Consider the following 23,089-nt stretch of genomic DNA (forward strand, 5'->3'; position numbering starts at 1 on the left):
TGCAGAGTTTCTGCTGAAAGATCAGCTGTTAACCTTATGGGGATTACTTTGTATGTTAATTGTTGCTTTTCCCTTGCTGTTTTTAATATTTTTTCTTTGTATTTAATTTTTGATAGTTTGATTAATATGTGTCTTGGCGTGTTTCTCCTTGGATTTATCCTGTATGGTACTCTCTGTGCTTCCTGGACTTGATTGACTATTTCCTTACCCATAGTAGGGAAGTTTTCAACTATAATCTCTTCAAATATTTTCTCAGTCCCTTTTTTTTTCTCTTCTTCTTCTGGGACCTCTCTAAATCAAATGTTGGTGAGTTTTATGTTGTCCCAGAGGTCTTTGAGATCGTCCTCATTTCTTTTCATTCATTTTTCTCTATTCTGCTCTGCATTCGTTATTTCCACTGGTTTATCTTCAAGGTCACTTATCCGTTCTTCTGCCTCAGTTATTCTCCTATTGATTCCTTCTAGAGAATTTTAAATTTCATTTATTGTGTTGTTCATCATTGTTTGTTTCCTCTTTAGTTCTTCTAGGTCCTTGTTAAACGTTTCTTGTATTTTCTCCATTCTATTTCCAAGATTTTGGATCATCTTTACTATCATTACTCTGAATTCTTTTTCAGGTAGACTGCCTATTTCCTCTTCATTTGTTTGGTCTGGTGGGTTTTTACCTTGCTCGTTCATCTGCTGTGTATTTCTCCCTCTTCTCATTTTGCTTAACTTACTGTGTTTGGGGTCTCCATTTCACAGGCTGCAGGTTCGTAGTTCCCATTGTTTTTGGTTTCTGCTCCCAGTGGGTAAGGTTGGTTCAGTGGGTTGTGTAGTCTTCCTGGTGGAGGGGACTGGTGCCTGTGTTCTGGTGGATGTGGCTGGATCTTGTCTTTCTGGTGGGCAGGACCACGTCCGGTCATGTGTTTTGGGGTGTCTGTGAACTTATTATGATTTTAGGCAGCCTCACTGCTAATGAGTGGGGCTGTGTTCCTGTCTTGCTAGTTGTTTGGCATAGGGTGTCCAGCACTGTAGCTTGCTGGTCGTTGAGTGGAGCTGGGTCTTAGCGTTGAGATGGAGATCTCTGGGAGAGCTTTTGCCATTTGCTATTATGTAGGGGCTGGAGGTCTCTGGTGGACCAATGTCCTGAACTTGGCTCTCCCACCTCTGAGGCTCAAGCCTGACACCTGGCCAGAGCACCAAGACCCTGTCAGCCACATAGCTCAGAAGAAAAGGGAGAAAAAGAAAGAAAGGAAGGAAGGAAGGGAGGGAGGGAGGAAGGGGAGGAAGGGAGGGAGGAAAGAAGGAAGGAAGGAAGGAAGGATAAAATAAAGTTATTAAAATAGAAAAAATTATTAAAAATAAAAAATTTAAAAAGTAATAAAAAAAGAGAAGGAAAGAAGAGAACAACCAAACCAAAAAACAAATCCACCAATGATAAAAAGTGCTAAAAACTATACAAAGGAAACAAAACAAAATAAGAAAACCCAGACAGTCAGAACTCTAAGACCCTAGGACAAATGGCAAAAGCAAAGCTATACAGACAAAATCACACAAAGAAGCATACATATACACACTCACAAAAAGAGAAAAAGGAAAAAAAAATATATGTAAAATAAAAAAGGAAGAGGGCAACCAAATCAATAAACAAATGTACCAATAATAATAAGCTCTAAATACTAAACTAAGATTAACATAAAACCAGAAACAAATTAGATGCAGAAAGCAAACCCCAAGTCTACAGTTGCTCCCAAAGTCTACCACCTCAATTTTGGGATGATTTGTTGTCTATTCAGATATTCCAGAGATGCAGGGTACATCAATTTGATTGTGGAGATTTAATCCGCTGCTCCTGAAGCTGCTGGGAGGGATTTCCCTTTCTATTCTTTGTTCACACAACTCCTGGGGTTCAGCTTTGGATTTGGCCCCACCTCTGTGTTCAGGTCACCTGAGGGCGTCTTTTGGGAAGTCTGAGGTCTTCTGCCAGCGTTCAGTAGATGTTCTGTAGGAGTTGTTCCACATGTAGATGTAGTTTTGATGTATTTGTGGGGAGGAAGGTGATCTCCACGTCTTACTTCTCTGCCATCTTGAAGGCAACCCCCACTGATCTCTTTCAGAGTTCTACTTAGACTCTCCAGTTCTCAAATAATTACAAAGCTCTGGTTCAAGATAAAACTACTCTCCTCTAATCACCTGACCTTTCACAGTTGTTGCTTTCTTCTAATTCCCAGCAACTCAGGTCACCTAAATGCTCTTCCCTGGTGCTCAGTCTAATTCTATTCCCAACACCCACTGTCCTTTCTTTGCTCTTTCATTTCCTGATACTCCTAATCATCACCATTCTTTTTCTGGGGAATACCTCACTTGGCTCTTGTGTCCTGGCCTTCAGCTCTCCTGTTGTCAAGTCATTTCTATTATTTTTTTGTTTCCTCTAAATTAATGCGGTGGTCCCCAACCTTCTTGGCACCAGGGACCGGTTTTGTGGAAAACAGTTTATCCATGGATCAGGGGTGGAGGGGGAGGAGGATGGTTCAGGAGGTAATGCGAGTGATGGGGAGCAGCAGATGAAGCTTTGATTGCTCGCCCGATGCTCACCTCCTGCTGTGCAGTCTGGTTCCTTACAGGCCTCAGCCCAGTACCCGTCCATTGCCTGGAGGTTGGAGACCCCTGAATTAATGGATCATTCTAATTAGTATTATCACATATGCATAAGCATATTTTTATAAGGAGATAAAAGGGGAATATGTATAAAATATATATCTAACGGGAAGAACTCATCCCAGACAAAGATTTAATCACTCTAAAGTACCTAAAACAGATTTATACTTGTCACTGGACTAGGTAGTCGAGATTGAAATGGCTCCTTCCATGAAGAATTTAGTTTGGGGGTTGGTGACAAAGTGATTTCTAATGATTTTATTAACAATGGAAGTCCCCTAAAACATTCTCAATTAATTTTATCCTGGGGACCATACTCCAGTGTCAACTCTGAGGCAGAAAAAAGGTGATTATGTCCAAGAGCTTTCCCACATTACACTTATATGTTTTCCATCCAGTAGGCTCTTCTAATGTTTTCCTACCTTCAAAGAGTTTTCAGCAATAAAAGCCTTCTATTGTGCAATATGATGTGGTCTCCATCAGGCTTTTCCTACGTTCATTAGGTCTCTGTTACCTATTAGAATAAGTCCTGTTTGTGGACTCTCTTGTGTTCCCCAAGCTCCTTTCCAGTATGAAGTTTCTGATGTTTAAGAAAAGCTGTGCGCCCACTGAAGGCCTTCCCACAGTTGCTACATTCAAAGGTTTTCTCTCCAGTGTGAATTCTCTGGTGACTAACAAGGTGTGAGTTCTGACTGAAGGCCTTCCCACATTCAGGGCATTCATAGGGTTTCTTTCCAGTATGAACACGGTGGTGTTTAATGAGATCTGAGCTGCCCCTGAAAGATTTCCCACATTTATTGCACATATAAGGTTTTTCTCCACTATGAATTCTGTGATGTCTCATAAGGTCTGAGCTCTGATTGAAAGTTTTCCCACATTCTTTACATTCATAGGGTTTCTCTCCTGAATGAGTTACCTGATGTTGGATGAGGTCTGAGCTGCCTCGGAAAGTTCTACCACACTGATTGCACTGATAAGCTTTCACTTCTTGGCGAATTCTCCACTCTTCTCTAAGCAACTCTTCCTTGCTAAATGTTTTCTCACCTTCCACAAGTTTCTCTCCAGTATGAAGTCTTTGATGTTTGAGAAAAGCCGTGCGCCAGATGAAGGCTTTTCCGCATTCCTTACATTCATAGGGTTTCTCACCACTGTGGATTCTGTGATGCTGGACAAGGAGTGAACGCTGCCGGAAGGCTTTCCCACATTCATTGCACTGATAGGGTTTCTCTCCAGTGTGAATTTTCTGATGTGTAACAAGGTGTGACCTCTGGCTAAAGGCTTTCCCACATTCATTACATTCATAGGGTTTCTCTCCAGTGTGAGTTATCCAATGCCGAATTAGATCTGAACTTCCCCGGAAAGTTTTTCCACACTCAGTACATTCATAAGGTTTTTCTCCCCTGTGAATTCTCTGTTGTTGGATAAGAGCTAAGTCAGAAGTGCAGGCTTTTTCACATTCAAGTTCCTTTACAGTATGTAGTCTCTGATGTTTAAGAAAGGCTGTGCGCCCACTGAAGGATTTCCCACATTTGTGACATTCGTGGGGTCTCTCCCCACTGTGGAGTCTCTGGTGTTCTGTGAGGCGTGAACGCTGCCTGAAGGCCTTTTCACAGGTGTTGCACTTGAAGGGTTTCTCTCCAGTGTGAATTCTCTGATGTGTGACAAGGTGTGAACTCTGACTGAAGGTTTGTCCACATTCATAACATTCATAGGGTTTCTCTCCAGTGTGAATTCTGTGATGGATAATAAGATCTGAACTTTGATTGAAGGCCTTCCCGCACTCATTACATACATATGGCTTCCCTCCACTGTGAATTCTCTGGTGCAGGACAAGGTTCGAGCTTCCCTTGAAGGCCTTTCCACAGTCTTTACATTCATAGGGATTCTCGTCGTTATGTATTCTCTTATGTCGGGCCAGGTTAGAGCTCTGATTGAAGTCTTTTCCACATTCATGACATATATAAGGTTTCTTTCCTGTATGAATTCTCTGATGTATAATAAGATTTGAACTTTGATTAAAGTCTTTTCCACATTCACTACATACATATGGTTTCTTCCCTGTATGAATTCTCTGATGTACAATCAGGTTTGAGCTCCGATTGAAAGTTTTTCCACATTCCTTACATTCATAGGTTTTCTTTATATTACCAGTTTTCTGATGTTGAGTTACTTCTGACTTCTGTTTGAAGCTCTGGCCACAGACTTCATATCTGTGGGGTTTTTCTCCTGCAGAAAGTATTTTTTCTCTTTCCTTACATCCATGGACTCTCTCTCCTGCAATGGCTTTCTTGGGGATCAGATTCACTTCCCTGATACCTCTCTCTTGGGAAGGGGGATATCCCACTGCATCCTCTAAGGGGCTTACCCAATACCTCAATAATCTGTCCTCAGGATCACCAGTTTCAACTAACCCCCATTCCTGGGAGATCTGTTTTTGGAGTCTTTCTGATACAGCCCTTGCTGAATCTTTTTCTTCAGAAATTTCCATCTTTGTCTTCCAGTCTTTCATCTTATTTTTGGTCTCAGAATCTGAAATAATAAGTAGAACATTCTATAATTCCTAAAATACAAATTTTCACCTCTTTCCTACACTGGGAAGTCTCAGTGGGAGGAACAAGGAACTTGGAAGAAGACTCTTCCCTTCTGGAGCTGAGATTCAGACGTTTTTCAGAGGGATTATGGCTACCACAGGAACACACACCCTATTGGTGGAGAAGAAACTTGCCAGGGTGCAGGCTGGAGCTGGTGTGTGTGGGTGGCCTGCAGGGTGGTGGAAGAATTCACTGGAGGTGGGCAGTCTGGAGCTGGAAGTGGCCTGTTTGATGGGGTAGGAACCTGCTGGGCCCTGAGGCCAGGCCAGAATGGGTTCACAGGAAGCAACTCACTAGGATGATTGCCACCAGGCCTCCCACAAGTTGATCTGCTGGCAGCCACACCAATAAATAAGATAAAATAGCACACCAGCACCAGGAAAAGAAGTTCCTTCCTTTTCCTATGGCCTTGTATTTCCCTCCAGCATCCTCTATTGACAAAATCTAAATGTTGTACCAGCTGGCAAAGGAGAAATCGTCCAGATCCAGTAACTTAAGCAAAGCAAAGAAGGGTAGATTTGGAGTTGAGATATGATAAATTAATAACTGATCCACTAACCATTCCTCCCAATATATCATGACAGTTAAACAAATATGAAACTATGCCTCAGAATAAAAATGCTTGGCTGCCATTTTAATAGAAATCAATTCTCCCTTTCTCAGACCTGGCATTTTTCTTTCTGGTATTCTGGTGGAACTGCCTCCTTTGTATGGCAATTCTGTATCCTCCTGTAACTGGAAGACAGATGAGTTTATTGCTTTTGAGTGTTCATATCATCAAATCCCTGACCTTGCCCAGTCACAAAAACACATTTCTGAGCTCCTTGAGAGAGCCATTTCACCTTGGCCCGGGGGATTGGAATGCTCTAGTCAGTAATCTTTTTGCAATGAATAAGAGGAAACACAGCATAGAGATTAAGAGTGTGGATTCTTAACTGACTGTCGGACAAAATGCCCGGGTTTGAATCCTATCTCCATCACTTACTGACTGTGTGACGTTAGGCAAGTTGCTGCAACTCTCTGTGCCTGTTTCCTCATCTCTAAAATGGAGATAATAATAGTATTTACCTCATAGAGTTGTTATGAGAATTAAATATATGTAAAACATTTAGAACCATGCTTGGCATATAGAAAGCACTATGTAAGTGTCAGCTGCTGTTACTATTACTACTATTATCATTAATCATTACCCTTTATGCCCAAGAATTATCATTAAGTAATATGTCCTTAGCACAAACCTCCATATCTAGGCTGGATTTTATTTATTTAACATTCAAATAAAATACTGGAAAGAATTGGCTTTGTCATAATTTTCCCTTAAAGTGATTTTTTGGGGGGTTTGTTTGATATATAGTGTTCAAAATTTAGAAACAGTTTAAAAGATGGAAAAGGCATTTCTCAAAACCCACTGAAAACAGTTAAAAGAATGACAAATGAGGTAAACTCCATCTTCAAAAAAAGGGTCATATACAGATGTCTCCCAAAGTCTCATATCCTGAAAGGCATGGTCAGTGATCTTCTAATTAGAGTGAAGAGATCTAGAGCCATGGCGAGAAGGCAGGTGACAGAAGCAGGGACTGTCCCATAGAGATCTAGTCTGACATATCAGAGTGGCAGGGGAAGATGCTAAAGAAGAAACGGTGCCGGCAGATCATTTAGGTTGTCTTCCACCTGGTACCTGGCTGAGGAACACTGGCAGCCGTGGAGCAAGATGAAGAAAGGAGATGAGTGTGACTGTCAGACTGTGCTACGAAAGTCCAGTGATCTACAGGGCTTTTTCTGTGCCATGTTGATCTCCTGGAAACCAAAAGCTGAAGGGAGATAATGCCTGTAGATTTGATAAGAAGGTGTTTGTGGCAGCAGATCTGTATGAAGGCTTTGAGGTGCCCTTGCTCAATTCCCTCTGCCTCTTCCCTCTTTCATAGAGAACCTGCTTCATGCACTGTTGAGTAGTAATCATTCAGGTAACTTTGTGGGATGTGTGCTTGAAAACAGGGGGTTGTTGCTTTAGGAAAGAAAGCAACATGAGTAACAGAGGGATTAGGAGCAACACCCAAGAGGAACAGCAAAAGAATTAATAGGACGCATCCAGCAGAGCTCTCCACTATCTCAAAGAAATTATAGACAAAACCACTGTTTAAATGAAAACTCAAAGAAGACATATAAGAGCTCAAAATAGAGTGTAGATTATAAAAGAATAAAAAGAAGTGAGAAGTAATCTGGCAGAGCTGAAGGAAAAAAGTGGAAGGGAAAACTAAATGCATTACGTAGATGAAACTCATCAAAGAAAAAAGAAAAATAATCACTACAGGGACATGATGAGGCCTGGAGAGATGACACAGAATGCAGTGGATATAAATATGATTATAGAGAAAACAAGTTGCTACAGAAAGATATTCAAATATATATATAATTAGTGTTCCTAAAGAAGAGAAAAGAACAAACAGAAGGAAAAAAAAACCCATTCAAACATAACAGAAGGAAATGTGGCTGAAATAAAGACTTGAATCTATTGGAAGGATACAGTGTAGTCCATAGAAAGTTGATATAGAACAGTCCACACCAAGGCATAGCCTGGTGAAGTAACTAAATTTCAGGAATAAATGAACATATGAAGATCTGAGGCAGAGGAGCAAGTGATGGGCAAGAGGGAATTTCAGGCTGAGTTTATACTCCTCCATGTTACACTCATGCCAGAGTACAGTAATGCCTGTAAAGTTCTGAAGAGACACAAAGTGTGACTTGATCATTTTTTACCTGGCAAGCTGTTCCCTCATATTAAAACAGGCAAATGTTCTCAAGTAGGTAGAAACTCAGGGAGTATGACAGGCAGCCCTTTTTGAAAAGAACTGCTGGGCAATGAGATATAGCCAGTGAAGAAGTGAGTGAGAATAAACACTCAGGACCTCAGAGCACATTGTAAAACAATGGATGAGGAGTGTTGAATAAATTTAAATATGGAACTGACATTAAACAATTGGAAATTATTTTTGTAGAATAGAGGAGGAGAGGTAGTGGGCGTTAAGTATAAATTGTGCTAATTTGCTTGTCTGTCATGACAGGGATCAAGAGATAGCATCTCAAGTAGAAATACATAATTTTAAAAGAAGATCCAAACCTTAATATGTTTCATGATCAGTTTTCCCCCATAATTTTAAAGGAATAATATTTCAAAATTACAGAGAAACAGACTTCCCTGCTGGTCCCGTGGTTAAGACTCTAGCAGTGGTTAAGACTCTGCGCTTCCACTGCGGTGGGTGCAGGTTTGATCCCTGGTCAGGGAACTAAGATCCCACATGTCACACATAGCACAGCCAAAAATAAAATAAAATAAAACAGAGAAACACTTTTTTTTTTGGCTGTGCCTCGTGGCATGCAGGATCCTAATTCTCCGACCAGGGATCAAACCTGTGCCCCCTGCAACCCGCGCCCCCTGCATTGGAAGTGCAGAGTCAACCACTGGACTGCCAGGGGAGTTCCCACTTTTTCTATTTTTGATCATAAAAATACTACATGCTCATTATAGGAAAAACCAAGAGTAGAGAAGAGCACAGAGAAGAAACTAAAGATACCCAATATTTTGTTGTATATTCTCCCAGTCTTATTTCTGGGCATAAATTTTTTTCTGATACAAAAATGGGATCACAGTATACATGCCCTTATTGTCCTCTTTGCCCTACTTGTGATACTGGAGCTGGACCCTGGAAACAGTTCCCTTTTGTTGGCTGGCTTTGTCAATAGAGGGTGCTGGAGGAACACTGTAAGCCACACAAAGAGAAAGGGGTTTCTCTTGGTACTTTTGAGCTGTTTTGTCTTTTGGTGGGGCCCCCAAATCAACATAAGGGAGGCTTGATGGGGTAGACCAACCAGCTCTGGCCTACCCAACCCTCCAGTGAGTTTTTCCACTACCCAGCGGGCCTTTCCTATGGATTACCTCTAGCCTGCCTGCACCCTTCAGTGAATTTCTCTGTCATTTGGCAGGCCGTGCTGACAGACATGCCCTCTGACAAATTTCTTTACACCAGCAGGCTGTGTTTCTTTGGCAACCACACCCCATCCAAAAAAGTCTGAATCTCTGCTTTGGGGTGGGGGGGAGCCCTCTTCTAAATTTGTGGTTCCTTCCTTATTTACTTCTCCTTAGTCCTAGAGGTAAGACGGCTTCCTGCATTATCTATTTCCATACTCCTTAGTGTTTTCTTTAGATCCTTTTAGTAGTTGGCTACCTTTACCGGTTTTAAATATTCTTTATATTAAATGTCCCTTGTTTAAACTACTGGTATAGTTTTTGTCTCCTGACTGGATCCTGACCAATACAGATACATATTATCATTTCATTTTAGATCTAGAACAAAGTGAAGATGACACAAGAAGAATAGGAAGGGGGCTAAGAAAGAGGAAACAAAAATTTGTTTAGAAATAGTGCTAAAAGGACTCCTCTCTGTAAGAGTCATTAGGGTCAACCTTTACCACAAGCATAGGTATGGTAAAGTACCCAGTCCTTAGTCCCACACAGCATTCCCTGCAGAGATGAATGGCATTCTCTGCTCAACATTTTCATCCAATTCCATAGGTGAAAGGAATAGGGAATAATTTAAGGAACTCTTTGCCTCAGAGGATGTCTGAAGAAGGGTACAGTATCTGAAACATAGGCTTGATCAGAGATGAGTCCTCCTCTACAATCCAATCCAGCTGAACTCAGAGCTTCTGGGAAAAGGGCATTGTTATTTCATATCATTCACTGATGTGTTCACCTAACTTACGTTAACTAAGCACCCACCATATTCCAGACACTGTACTAGGTACTGGCAATACAAAGGTGAACATCTCTGCCCTCAAGGAACTTACAGTTCAATGAAGGGAGATATATGTGTAAATGGACAAGAAGATAGTGTGGCCAGTGCTGGAATAAGGTGAGCACTGTCCAGTATGGGAGAACCTGAATCAACGAAACATGGTAACTGCAAGTGGGGGAAGAAAGGAGTCAAGAATGACTTTCAGTTTTCTGGCTTAGGCAATGGGTGGGATATGGTGCTGTTTATGAAGACAGGGGTCAGAGAAGGAAGAGTAGGTTTGGAGGGTGGGATACTAGGTCCAAAGACCTGAAGATGAGTTGAGTTTTTTGTCATCTCTTTGTTTCTAACAGGAACCGAGCTCAGGGAGAGGCAAGGAGTTGTCAACTCCACAGATTAGGCTAGACGCCACAAAGAGCAGAAGCATCTTATCTTGTCTCCAAGAGTCAAAGCCATTGGGAATCCTTAATCCTCCAATTCCACTGAGCTCTTTAAAACCTTTTCTTGTTTTTTGCTTTTCAACCGAAACTCAGAGAATTCGGGGTGTATAGAGTCTAAGTTAGAGGACAGAGCCCCTACTCGGTGAGACCAGCTCTGTCTGGACCTCTAGTATATCTGCCATGCAGGGATTCCACTGAGTGTGGACCTGAGGCCCAGCATCCTTTTGCGATTCATTCACAGCCACATCCTGCAACATCTTGAATTCCTGAAACAGAAGGTCCTGTTCTGCAACTACCCAATAAGGAGTTGGCAGCAGATACTCCATAGCTTCCCTTTCCTTTTTAAATCTCTACTACTTCCTGCATTCCCTTGATCTCAGTAGATAATCTTGCCCCTCGCTTTAAAAATATGTGAGACCATGTGGTAAAAATCACCTCACGTTCCTCTCTCTTTTCAATGACTCCTCATCTTTACTGTATTTTGTCTCTTCCATTCTCTAGTATTTATTGCTCTTTAACTGAGCCTCTATGATGGGCCAAGCACCACGCTAGGTGGTTAGAATATAATAATGAGGACAGAGTCCCTGCCCTTGACTAGTGTGTGGTGTCAATTAAATGTGTTAAATACACAATAAGGGTAAGTGTGGGTGCCGTGGGACCTCATGAGAAGAGCACAACCTGAGGGGGGTGGGATGGGTAAGGAAACTTCCTGAAGGAAGCAGCTTCTAAGGTGAGGCCTGAAAGACAATTTGAGATAACTAGACTAAAAGAAGAAGGAAGGGCTTTTCAGATTGAGGCTGAAGCATGTGCAAAGGCCAGGAGGTGAGAGAAGCTACGATGTGTTCATGGATGCACCATATGACTGAAGCCCAGAATACAGACAGTAAACGATGAAGCCGGGGAAGCGGCGGTCAAACCACGGAGGGCCATGTATCCCAGGCTAAGAAGCTTGGACTTTCTCCTGAAGGCAGTGGGGAACCCCGGAAGGGGTTAAAGCAGGAGAATGACATAATTAGCTTTATCTTTTTAAAAGACTGCTCTGACAGCTTTATGGAGAACAGACTAAAGGGTGCAAGGCTGAAAGCTGGGATATTGCTTAGGAGACTACAGCAGAATCTATGATGGAGACAGTGAGGGCCTCATCACTGACAGTGAGTTACTGGGACTGGAGCCATTTTAAAGTATATTAAAGAAGCAAAAACAGGGAGAATCGGTGCTGTCCTGAATGGAAGGTGTGAGGGAAAACAGAAGGCATTAAGGATGACACCCAGGTTTCTAGCTCGGACAACTGCCTAAGCTGGGTAGTGGGACCGAAAGAGTGGCGGTGAGGGGGAGGAGGTGGTGAATTCCACTTCAGACACGTTATATTTGACGTACCTGTGTGGCATCCAGGAGAAAACTTCTGAGAAGCCAATGAATCAGTGGGTCAGGAACCCAGGAGGAAAATCTAGAATGGACACACAGATTTTGGAATCATCAGCATATAATTAGTATCTAAAGCAGAAAAGTGGCGATTACAGCTGGCGATTACAGCTCGGAGGCAGCTTAGAGTTCTGAACACAACAGGGCTTTGGAAGCAAGCAGAACCAAATTAGAATCCCAGCTTCTTAATCTCCCCCAACTATCATTTCTGCAAATGTAAAGCAGAAATACCACTGATTCCAAAGTGTTATTGTACACATTTTAAAAAACCCACCCCGGGAATTCCCTGGTGGTCCAGTGGTTAGCACTCGGCACTTCCACTGCCGTGGCCTGGGCTGGGGAGCTAAGATCCGAAAGCCACGCGGCACGGCAAAAACAAACAACAACAAAAAACAACCCCCCCAAAAAAAACCCCACCCCAATGTATATAAAGCCACACACCTCTACAGTGTAAGCCTCCCAAGAGTGTAAGCTCTGTGGGGATGGGGGTCTTTGTTCTGTACAGTGTTGGAACAGTACCTGGACCATAGTGGGTGCTCAATTAAAAATCATTGAATAGGGGCTTTCCTGGTGGCACAGTGGTTAAGAATCCGCCTGCCAGTGCAGGGGACATGGGTTCGAGTCCTGGTCCATGAAGATCCCACATGCTGCGGAGCAACTAAGCCTGTGCGCCACAACTACTGAGCCCGAGCTCTAGAGCCCACGAGCCACAACTACTGAAGCCCGCATGCCTAGAGCCCATGCTCCGCAACAAGAGAAGCCACCGCAATGAGAAGCCTGCGCACCGCAACAGAGAGTAGCCCCTGCTCACCGCAACTAACGAAAGCCTGCGCATAGCAACAAAGACCCAACTCAGCCATAAGTAAATAAATAAATAAGTTTATTTTTTTAAAAAAATCATTGAATAAATGAATAGTAGGTTAACTCTCTTCCCTCTTTCCCTTGACTAATCCCTGAAATTCTTTTCTCCCTTGGCTTCCATAATGCTTGATACTCCACCCACTCTACTTTTTTTATTGTCTTTACCCTTTCAGCTTTTCCTTCCTTCTAGTCCTCTCCTTTTATATTCAGTATCTCAATGACCATATCACCTCTGGCTTCAGTGATCACCTTTGTCCAGAATGAACCATAAATTTAAAACTCCTATTCCTCACCTACATTGTAGTCTATATTCACAATGCATCTCCAGTCCACTGTCTTATTGACAGTCAAGAAGGATCAAATGCATGAAAATGAACTCAACATTTTGCTTCTAAATGTATTCTCCCTTTTTACTATCTGTTTCTGCCCAAATGATCAGTTTTCATTGAACAAATATTTAACATGAGCCTATAGTGTCCAGGCACTGTTTTAGGCCCTGGGATACTCTGGTGAAGAAGCCCCTAATGGGGCTTGTATTCTAGGGCTTTCTAAGCCAGAAATGCAGTAGTTTTGTTTTGTTTTGTTTTTAATTTAAAATACTTTACTGCTAAAAAATTCTAACCATCATCTGAGTCTTTAGTTAGTCATTATCTTTTTTCAACAGCAACATCAAAGATCACCAGTCACCATAACAAATATAATCATAATGAAATAGCTTGAAATATTGCAAGAATTGCCAAAATGTGACACAAACATGAAGTGAGCAAGTGGTGTTGGAAAAATGACACTGATAGACATGCTCAACGCAGGCTTGCCGCAAACCTTCAATTTGTAAAAAATGCAATATCCATGAAGCACAATAAAGCAAAACACAATAAATTGAGGCATGCCTATACTATTGTAGAATTATCTATTTCTCCTTTCAGTTCTGTCAACTTTTGCTTCATATACTTTGCAGTTCTGTTGTTAGATGTGTATACATTTATAAGTCTTACATTTTCTGGTTACTGCCACCTAAAATGTGATCCACACACCGGCCACAGTAGCCTCACCGAGGAGCCTGGTGAAATGCAAATTCTCAAGCACCACCCAGACCTACTGAGTCAGTCTGCGTGGGAGGGGCCCAGCAATCTGTGCTTACCCAGCTCACGCTCCAGGTGATTCTCAGCTTGCTACAATCTGAGAAGCACCGCTCTGGGAGGCAAGTCATCTTGGACTCCTCTCTCTCTATCCCTTCTATCCGTACCTACTAACTCTGAAAACTGTTCCAACTCCATCATAACCTAGAACCTTCTCACCCCATGCTTGGATTCTCATAAAATCTCTAAACGTTTTCTGGCTCCAATCAATGCTGATAACACTGTCGGATGAAATAATTTTCTAAAGCACCGCTGACACCAATGATCAAAAATCTACCATGGGGCTTCCCTGGTGGTGCAGTGGTTGAGAGTCCGCCTGCCGATGCAGGGGACACGGGTTCATGCCCCGGTCCGGGAAGATCCCACATGCCTCAGAGCGGCTGGGCCCGTGAGCCATGGCCGCTGAGCCTGCGCGTCCGGAGCCTGTGCTCCGCAATGGGAGAGGCCACAACAGTGAGAGGCCAGCGTACCGCAAAAAAAAAAAAAAAAATCTACCATGACTTTTCTATCACCCGTTAAAGGAAATAATAGCTTCTTTTTGACTCACAGAACTGTAATATATCCTAGGGCTGCCATGACAAAATACCACAAACTGGGTGACTTAAAACAACAGGAATTTATTCTCTCACAGTTCTGGAGGTTAGAAGTCTGAAATGAAGGTGTTGGCTGGGTGGCTTCCTTCTGCAGGCTCCTAGGGATAACTGTTCCATGCCTCTCTCCTAGCTTCTGGTGACATCTGGCAATCCTTGTGTTCCTTGCTTTGTAGATGCAGTACTTCAGCCTCTGCCTCCACCTTCACATGGCATTCTCACTGTCTCTGCCTCTTCACCTGGCCATCTTCTTATAAGGACACCAGTCATATTGAATTAGGGGCCCATTCTACTCCAGTATGACCTCATCTTACCTAGTTACATCTGCAATGACCCTATTTCTAAATAAGGTCACATTCTGAGGCACTGGGGGCTAAGACCTCAACATATCCTTGTTGGGGGACAAATTCAACCCATAACAATAGCCCCATTCTATGATTCACGAAAGAGCAAACCTATGCTCTCGGATTCTCCCTAAATTCCCATATACTAGGCTTCTTCCCATTCTGTCCCTTTGCCCATGACTCTCCTACTTGTGATGTCCTTCCTACTCTCCTTCATCTACATCAATATCAAATGCAGCAAGAGGCCAGGCAGTTAATCAGAATGGGTGAAGCAAACAAGGTGATAAATGACAACTGATACTTTGCTGCAGTGTCCGGGAGGCAACGATTACTGGGGACTGGGAATCTGCAAATTTTGTACTGAGTCTAAAGGAGGGAGCTGCTACTCAGTTCCTCCCAATTGCACCATGCAGACATGTGTGCCCTATTTGGCCATATCTTCTGATTGTCCAAGAGATGCTGAAAATCCAGATTTTTGAGTGAGTAGACGTGTAAGAAATTTTCTGATTTTAAATCAGAATTTATTTAAATCAGAATGATTTTTTATGGCCACTAATTCAAGTAAAAACAAACAGCATGAGTCAGGAAAATGTGTCTACAGGGAATTCCCTGGCAGTCCAGTGGTTAGTTAGGACTCTGCGCTTTCACTGCGGTGGCGGGGTTCAATCCCTGGTTAGGGAACTATGATCCCCAGAAGCTGCAGGGAGCGGCCAAAAAAAAAAAAAAAAAGTGTCTACAGTCTACTCTGGCCCAGGGGCCATACTTTTACAACCTCTGGCTTACACAAATTCCTCCCACTGTTCCAGGCTCACCTTAGTTAGTACCTTCTAACTATTTCAATCCTTTTAATTCATATTCATGTGCATGCATTAGTTGATGCTACACAAGATGGAGTCCCTGCCTAGGGGCCTGGAAGACTTAGATAAACAGACAACACGGAACCAGGTAGTAAGTGTTTGTGAAGTAGACACCAAACAAGCTAAAAAAAGATGAAAAGCTTAAAGAGGGAGGGAGGGAGGTGGCAATCCTGGAAGACTTCCCAAAGAAAATGACTTTAGAAGCTACCCCTAAAAGAATATGCAGACGTTTACAAAGAAGAGACCAGCCCAAATCCCTCCCTCCTCTGAACTCCCAACAGTACGAACATTTTAGATGAGGTATTACAACATGTCTGAACCATACAGTTCATTCCTGTGGTTCAGTCTAGTCTTCCCAAAGGGTCTGTCAGTTACTCCTGGAGCGTTCTACGCGCCTGACACGGCATTGTGCAAGGAACAGGGTCAATTCATGCCCGGGGTTTGATTCTGGGTCTGGGGGAGATGCGGTTTGCAGTACTCACAGGAGGGAACTGGAACAGACTGGAAAAGGGGGACGCGGCGCGGGGGGGTTGGGGGTAGGGGTGTGTGGTGTGTGTGGAGATGGGCGGGGTACGCCGAGAACCAGGAGAGGGCCAAGGGCATAGAAGGCCTGGCCGCGCGCACCCGGCGCCTAAGTCCCGGAGGCCGCAGCCTCTCCCCGTTCGGAGAAATGAGGGGTCAGCGCCCACCTCCGAAGATCTGTTCTCCACCCGGCTTCCCCAAGGGACCCAGGCGCTGGGGCCCCCAGTTCTGCGATCGCAGCGGGGTCTCACCTCCAGGCCACCCCTAGCCTCCCGCTTGACCGTGGCCCCCTGAACGGCCGCCAGCGCTCAGCCCCAGCTCCTCCCTCGGGCGCGGCGCCACCACCCTGGACATCGTGCCCGCAGCGGCCGGCCACTTCCGGCGTGCTCCCCCAGGCGGCCGTCCCCCGCCCCGACGCCGGACCCGGCTGTGCCCGCCAATCCGCAGGCGCGCCCCCAAGCCTCCTCCCACCCGCTCAAGGGTCTTCCCTGCGCAGATTCGGCGTCGTTCTCTCGGTCTCGCGCGAGCAGAGTCCTGAGGGTACAGCGCCGCGCAGGTTGGTGCACCTGCAGGCGCCAAGTAACGTATGCGAGGCCACCACCGAGACGCAAGTCCTCCGGCGGGTCCTAGACTCGCCCACGGCTGGCTTCTGGCCAGTCGGCCTGGGTGGGGGACCCTGTCAGATAACCACGCTTTTGTTCTAATTTTTAATTTTTTTTTTTTTCCCTGCGTGCTTTTGTGGTCTCATTCATTGATGCCTTCTGTTTGCAGTGCCCTCTCAAAGGCTTGGTAGTACAGAGATGAACAAGGATAGCGAAATGTTTAAAAGGGCAAGTTCTGAAGTGAGAACATCAAGACACTCAGAAAGTCAGACAAAATCGCTGACCCACCATTTATGGGCTGTGTGACTTTGGGCAAATTACCTAACCTCTCTGAGTCCAATTTAATGGATTATCCTACTTTTCCTCACTGATTTTTGTTTATTTTAATTTTATCTATTTTTGGCTGCACTGTGTCTTTGTTGCTGGCAGTGGGCTTTCTCTAGTTGCTGGGAGCGGGAGCTACTCTTCCTTGCGGTGCACGGGCTTCTCATTGAGGTGGCTTTGGCTTCTCATTGCGGTGGCTTCTCTTGTTGCAGAGCACGGGCTGTAGGCACACAGGCTCAGTAGTTGTGGCTCGCAGGCTCTAGAGCGCAGGCTCAGTAGTTGTGGCACAAGGGCTTAGTTGCTCCGCGGCATGTGGGATCTTCCCGGGCCAGGGCTCGAACCTGTGTCCCCTAAGGCGGATTCTTAACCACCGTGCCACCAGGAGGTCCCTCCTCACTGATTTTTAAATGCTGTTTTTATCATTAACTAAATTCACACATGTACTTGGTTATGTATTTGAAGTACTTTCTGTCTGCTTATCTGTTTCTCTCTCTCTGCTTTGATAATAAACTGTTATAATTATTGTGAGCTTTTAAATATGTTTTAAAATCTGGTAAGAGTAGTCCCCTCTTCATTTACTCTTCTTTTTTCAGAAAAAAATTGTAACCCTGAATGTTTTCTTGTATTTCTTATATTACTTTTAAAAGAACAAAATGGTGTTTTTGTTTTTTTGTTTTGTTTCAAGAACCAAAATCTGCTTAAGCCAGAAGAATGAAAATGGAGGAGAGAGGGAAGAACAGTAGCTACATTTTTGTTGTGAAATGTAAAGTCGTTGAGGGTGGTTTGCTTTGGCTTTTTAGTCATTTTTTAAAAAGAACAAAAAACTGTCTGATCTCATCTGGGTTTAACATGCTGCGCCTGTCAGCAGTGTGAATTCATTATGTAATTCATTTGCTCTACAAATACGTATGGCGTGCTCGCTCTCTGCCAGACGCTGGTGATGCAACGAATGTTGAGCAAACCCAAGGCTGTCTCATGGAACTTAACGTCATGAAGAGGAGATATTTAAACAATTCCATGAATAAATATAAAATGTTAACTGTAGTGAGTGCTATTCTGGAGAGTACAAAGTGCTGTAAGTGTTTATAAAAGAAGATTTGACATACACAGGAAGGTCTGTAAAAGCTTCCTGGAATCAGGCTCTCTCTGAAGAGTTAGGCAGATGAAGGACAAGAAAGTAACAGAAACCCACCTCTACTTAAACATATGTGACAGGAAAAAACAAAAAAACACACACAAAAAACCATATGTGGCAGGAAAGTCTAGGGGGTTGACTGGCTTCCACAAAGGCCAGAATTCAAGGATTTAAGCACTGTCATCAGGACTCTTTTCTCTCTCTATTTCTTGATTTCACTTTTCTCTCTGTTAACTTCATAGATATTTCCCCCCACATGGAGATAGGTTTCAGTGCCCAGGATTGCAGAAGGGCATCTATAGAAATTACAGAAAAAGGACTCTGATAGGTTCTTCTTGGATCACATGTCCAACACTGGATCAATCACTGTATCCAGTAGATAACGTACTTTGATGGATCAGCTTGGGTTACACGTTGGGATAGGGAAAGGGAGCCATGTTACTGCTAGACCCATCGGGGGATGGAAAGAAAATCAGTTTTTTGGTTTCTTTTTGTTTTTACCAGAAAAATGAGGCAGTTCTTAAGACAGGCAAAGTAGCAGATGTCTACTATGGGAGGCTGCAGGGGAGAGCATTACAGGCAGCAGGAACTATCTATTGTAAGGCCCTGTGGCAGTGTCTGAGAAGCTGGAGGCCAGTGAGTGGATGGTGAGAATGAGATGAGCTTGGAAAGACTGGGCCACAGAGTGTCTGGAAAGCCACATGTAGGCTTCTTGGCTTTATCCTAAGGGTAACAGAGACCTATTAGGGGTTCAACAGGGCAGGGTACCTGGGTGTGAGATGGGGGAGCCACCACCCCACTGCACCTGCATGAAAGACCTGGAGCGGGAACTACCCAGCCCAGCCCAGCCCCTTATGAATTCCTGACCATAGAAACTGCGAGAGAGAATGAGAGGTTGTTGTTGTTTTACGCCAGAATTTGGGCGTGATTTGTTAAGCAGCAATAGATAACCAGAATGTGAAGCATCTGTCACTATCATGTAATTTTCTTTGTATCAATTTTCTTTGCCATATTCTCATTCGTCAGTGGTGTTGCTTGTGATTCAAGTCATTTCCCCCATCACTCTTATGTACTTTGTGCAATACTTCTTCTTTTGTTTGTTTTGTTTTGGTTTTGGTTTTGCGGTGCGGGCCTCTCACTGTTGTGGCCTCTCCCGTTGCGGCGCACAGGCTCCGGACGCGCATGCTCAGCGGCCATGGTTCACGGGCCCAGCCGCTCCGCGGCATGTGGGATCCTCCAGGACCAGGGCACGAACCCGTGTCCCCCGCATCGGCAGGCGGACTCAACCACTGCGCCACCAGGGAAGCCCAATGCTTCTTCTTTTGTTGGAAGATTTGTAATTTTACTTTGTAATAAATTTTCATTGTACAGTATTTTAATTTTATTATACAATGTTTACATCACCTGAGGGACAAGATGTTAACTAGATAGGTGGGAACAGACATGGATATTAAGTCAGGAGGGATGTTTGCAAGGGGACTAACTGGAAGTTGGGTGAATATTTTCCTGTTTTGACGAATTTTCCCTACCCAGATTCATAACTGTGAATATTTAGATAGTGAGTATTTGAAAAATTAGGACTCCCTGGTTATCATCTTTGGGGCAGGGCTGTTTCGTTGGTGATGAAGGGTAAGGACCCCTGAATCCCTATATTAGAATGATTTTTGGTTGCCTTTGAAATCTTCGTAATTCACCATGACTTCTTTGACATAGTTACTAACGTTCAAGAATCATAGAGATGGAAGACACTCTGGAGATTATAGCCTTCTATCTCTTTTTTTGAGCATAATCAACCTTCCTTCCTCCCTTTCATCTTCTCTCCTTCCCTCCCCACCTTCCTTCCACAATATTTATTGAGATCCCTTATGTGCTAGCCATTGAGGATACGAAAGTGAACAAAAACGGGTATTGAAAAAAGGCCATGGGACTTCCTTGGTGGGACGGTGGTTAAGAATCTGCCTGCCAGTGCAGGGCACACGGGTTCGAGCCCTGGTCTGGGAAGATCCCACATGCCATGGAGCAACTAAGCCCATGCACCACAACTACTGAGTCTGCACTCTGGAGCCCATGAGCCACAACTACTGAAGCCCGGACGCCTAGAGCCTGTGCTCTGCAACAAGAGAAGCCACCGCAATGAGAAGCCTGCGCACAAGGAAGAGTAGCCCCCACTCGCCGTAACTAGAGAAAGCCCCTGCACAGTGACGAAGACCCAACGCAGCCAAAAATAAATAAATAAATTTATTTTAAAAAGAAAAAAAGGCCATGGATGTTTGTGTTTTCTTTATCATGAGCAAACGTTTATTGGGCCGTTACTATGGACTGCTGTTTTTTTTCTGCATGCAGTTTAAAAGAATCTCTCACTATGTAAATCAGAGACCAAGTAAAAGCAAGAAAAAAGGAGAGAAAGGAAGATATCTTTAAGTGAAGACAATAATCTATTAATTTGTTTTAACCATTGATTTTGCTGTTTGGTCTGAGAAATGTTAACAAATTTATCTAAATTATCTTAAGAAATTCCTCCAATGTACATGCAAATTACAGGGGTAACAAAGAGATCTACATTAATTGTCTCATTTCTAAAAAGATATTTAAGTAAATAATTCAATTTTCTGTCTGAATTACAGAATACCTCCAAACAAAATCTGGGCAAAATATTCAGTTATTTTTTTCTTAACAGCAAAGGTCATTTTGCCCATAACGTGTGGACTTCTTAATGCACCAGTAGGTGGCAGTAGTTTGCAGCCCGTGGTTATTAACAGATAAAAACACCTTAAATACACTTTTATTTTTAGACAATAGAAAGCCTCCTAGTCTCCTACAAGAATCATATGGCTTTTGGCTATTCCTACCCTGTGAACTAAAAGTCCACATCGGTGAAAAATGTCCACGAAATACAGTACAGTTAAATTTTAAAGCAAGTACCACGGTTAGGACTGAGTGCTTTCACTGAGGAGGGCACAGATAATATTTGCACTTTCTCCCTCAGTATCTCTGTCACTTCCTTCACTCCTTACACAAATACTTACTGAGCACCCACCATGTGGGTCACTGGAAATATGGGGGTGAGTAAAGCAGCAATAGTGCAGCCCCCATGGACCTTGTAGTCCCCTGCAGATGGACAGATATGTAAGTTCCACTTTCATATTACAACAAACAATACTAGAAAGGACATTTTTGTACATGTTCTTGAGTTTCTCTTGGGCAGTGGTTCTCAAAGTGTGGTCTGAGCCATGAGAGCGAAACTATCTTTTTTTTTTTTCTTAAATTTATTTTTGGCTGTGTTGGGTCTTCATTGCTGCATACGGGCTTTCTCTAGTTGCAGTGAGCAGGGGCTACTCTTCGTTGCAGTGCGTGGGCTTCCCATTGCAGTGGCTTCTCTTGCTGCGAAGCACGGGCTCTAAGTGTACGGGCTTCAGTAGTTGCAGCTCGCAGGCTCTAGAGCACAGGCTCAGTAGTTGTGGCGCACGGGCTTAGTTGCTCCGCGGCATGTGGGATCTTCCTGGGCCAGGGCTCAAACCCGTGTTCCCGGCATTGGCAGGTGGATTCTTAACCACTGCGCCACCAGGGAAGCCCAAGAGGCGAAACTATCTTTATAAATAATATTAAGATGTTATTTGCCCTCACTCATGCTTGCTGGCTCATGAATGTACCATGGAGCCTTCCAGAGGATACATGATGTTGATTTGCAACACACTGACTAAAGAATCAGATATGAGAATCTGGATATTTTTTATTCAGCCAGACATTAAAGAGATTCACAAAAAACATAACACAGTGCCACTCTTCTCACTAATTTTTTTTTGGTTTGGGAAAATGTAATTATTTTAATTAAATTTTATTTACATTAATATGAAAGAATTGTTATTTTAAATGAATTTATAAGTATCTGAAGTCTTTCTCGCTTTTACTTTCCAATAAGGTAAATATCAATAGGTATCTTCTGCATAAATGGAATCTCTTTGGTGTCCTCAGTCATTTTATTTATTTATTTATTTATTTCTGCGCGGGCCTCTCACTGTTGTGGCCTCTCCTGTTGCGGAGCACAGGCTCCGGACACACAGGCCCAGCGGCCATGGCTCACGGGCCCAGCCGCTCCGCGGCAATGTGGGATCTTCCCAGACCGGGGCACGATCCCGTGTCCCCTGCATCGGCAGGCGGACTCTCAACCACTGCACCACCAGGGAAGCCCCCTCAGTCATTTTTAAGAGTATGAGGGAGACCTGGTACCAAAAAGTTCAAAAGCCACCGTTCTAGGGTGTGTATTCTGAAGTAGGGTTGCTGGGTCATACAGGATGTCCACAATTTCAATTTTGCTAGATGTTGCCAAATTGCTCTCCAAAGTGGCTAAAGCTGACCTTTTTAAAAAATCCGTATACAGTTGTTGTTTTTGTTTTCAGGCAAATATGAAACTGTAAAGAATTATAGAATTGTTATTGAGCTAGGCTAATGATACAATAGAGATTTGATATATGAAATATTGAATATTTTTTCTAAACAACAGTGAGAGATTCAGGGTAATTTTATTTTTAGTGTACTTAGAGGAAGAAGCTTTTCTTGGCCACTGAGACTAGTGTTGTAGAGCGCCAACATTAAAAGTATCGAAAATTTATTTTTGTTTGTCACCTCATGGGAGGTAGATGTGTACAAGTTATGCAAATAAACCTTTTTTTTTTTTTTTACCATCAGGGGAATTTCAATTTTCTTAAATACTACCTTCTGCAGTTTTAGTTAAAACCTAAGCCATATTCCACGGACACTCAATTTGTAAAAAAAAAATGCTGAGGCATCTAATATTAGAAAAGTAATAATTCAAAAGCTGTTAGTTCATGGGTC

General features: G+C 43.3%; 1 protein-coding gene across 1 annotated transcript; it reads right to left on the minus strand.

Moving 5' to 3' along the window:
• Positions 1-474: 474 nt before the first annotated feature.
• On the minus strand, positions 475-16,858 carry LOC101318196 (uncharacterized). The gene is made up of 3 exons (XM_004330562.4): positions 14,512-16,858; positions 11,838-11,907; positions 475-5,168 (listed from the first exon to the last, which is right to left on the minus strand). The coding sequence occupies exon 3, from the start codon at positions 5,146-5,148 to the stop codon at positions 3,157-3,159; it is 1,992 nt and encodes a 663-aa protein (XP_004330610.2). The 5' UTR covers positions 5,149-5,168; positions 11,838-11,907; positions 14,512-16,858; the 3' UTR covers positions 475-3,156.
• Between the last annotated feature and the right edge of the window lie 6,231 nt (positions 16,859-23,089).

The sequence above is a fragment of the Tursiops truncatus genome, chromosome 20, assembly GCF_011762595.2.
Source record: "Tursiops truncatus isolate mTurTru1 chromosome 20, mTurTru1.mat.Y, whole genome shotgun sequence".
In the NCBI taxonomy this organism is placed as follows: Eukaryota; Metazoa; Chordata; class Mammalia; order Artiodactyla; family Delphinidae; genus Tursiops; species Tursiops truncatus.

Coding starts and splice junctions, on each gene's coding strand:
- LOC101318196 (XM_004330562.4), bottom strand. CDS start 5,148: ATGAAAGACTGGAAGACAAAGATGGAAATTTCTGAAGAAAAAGATTCA.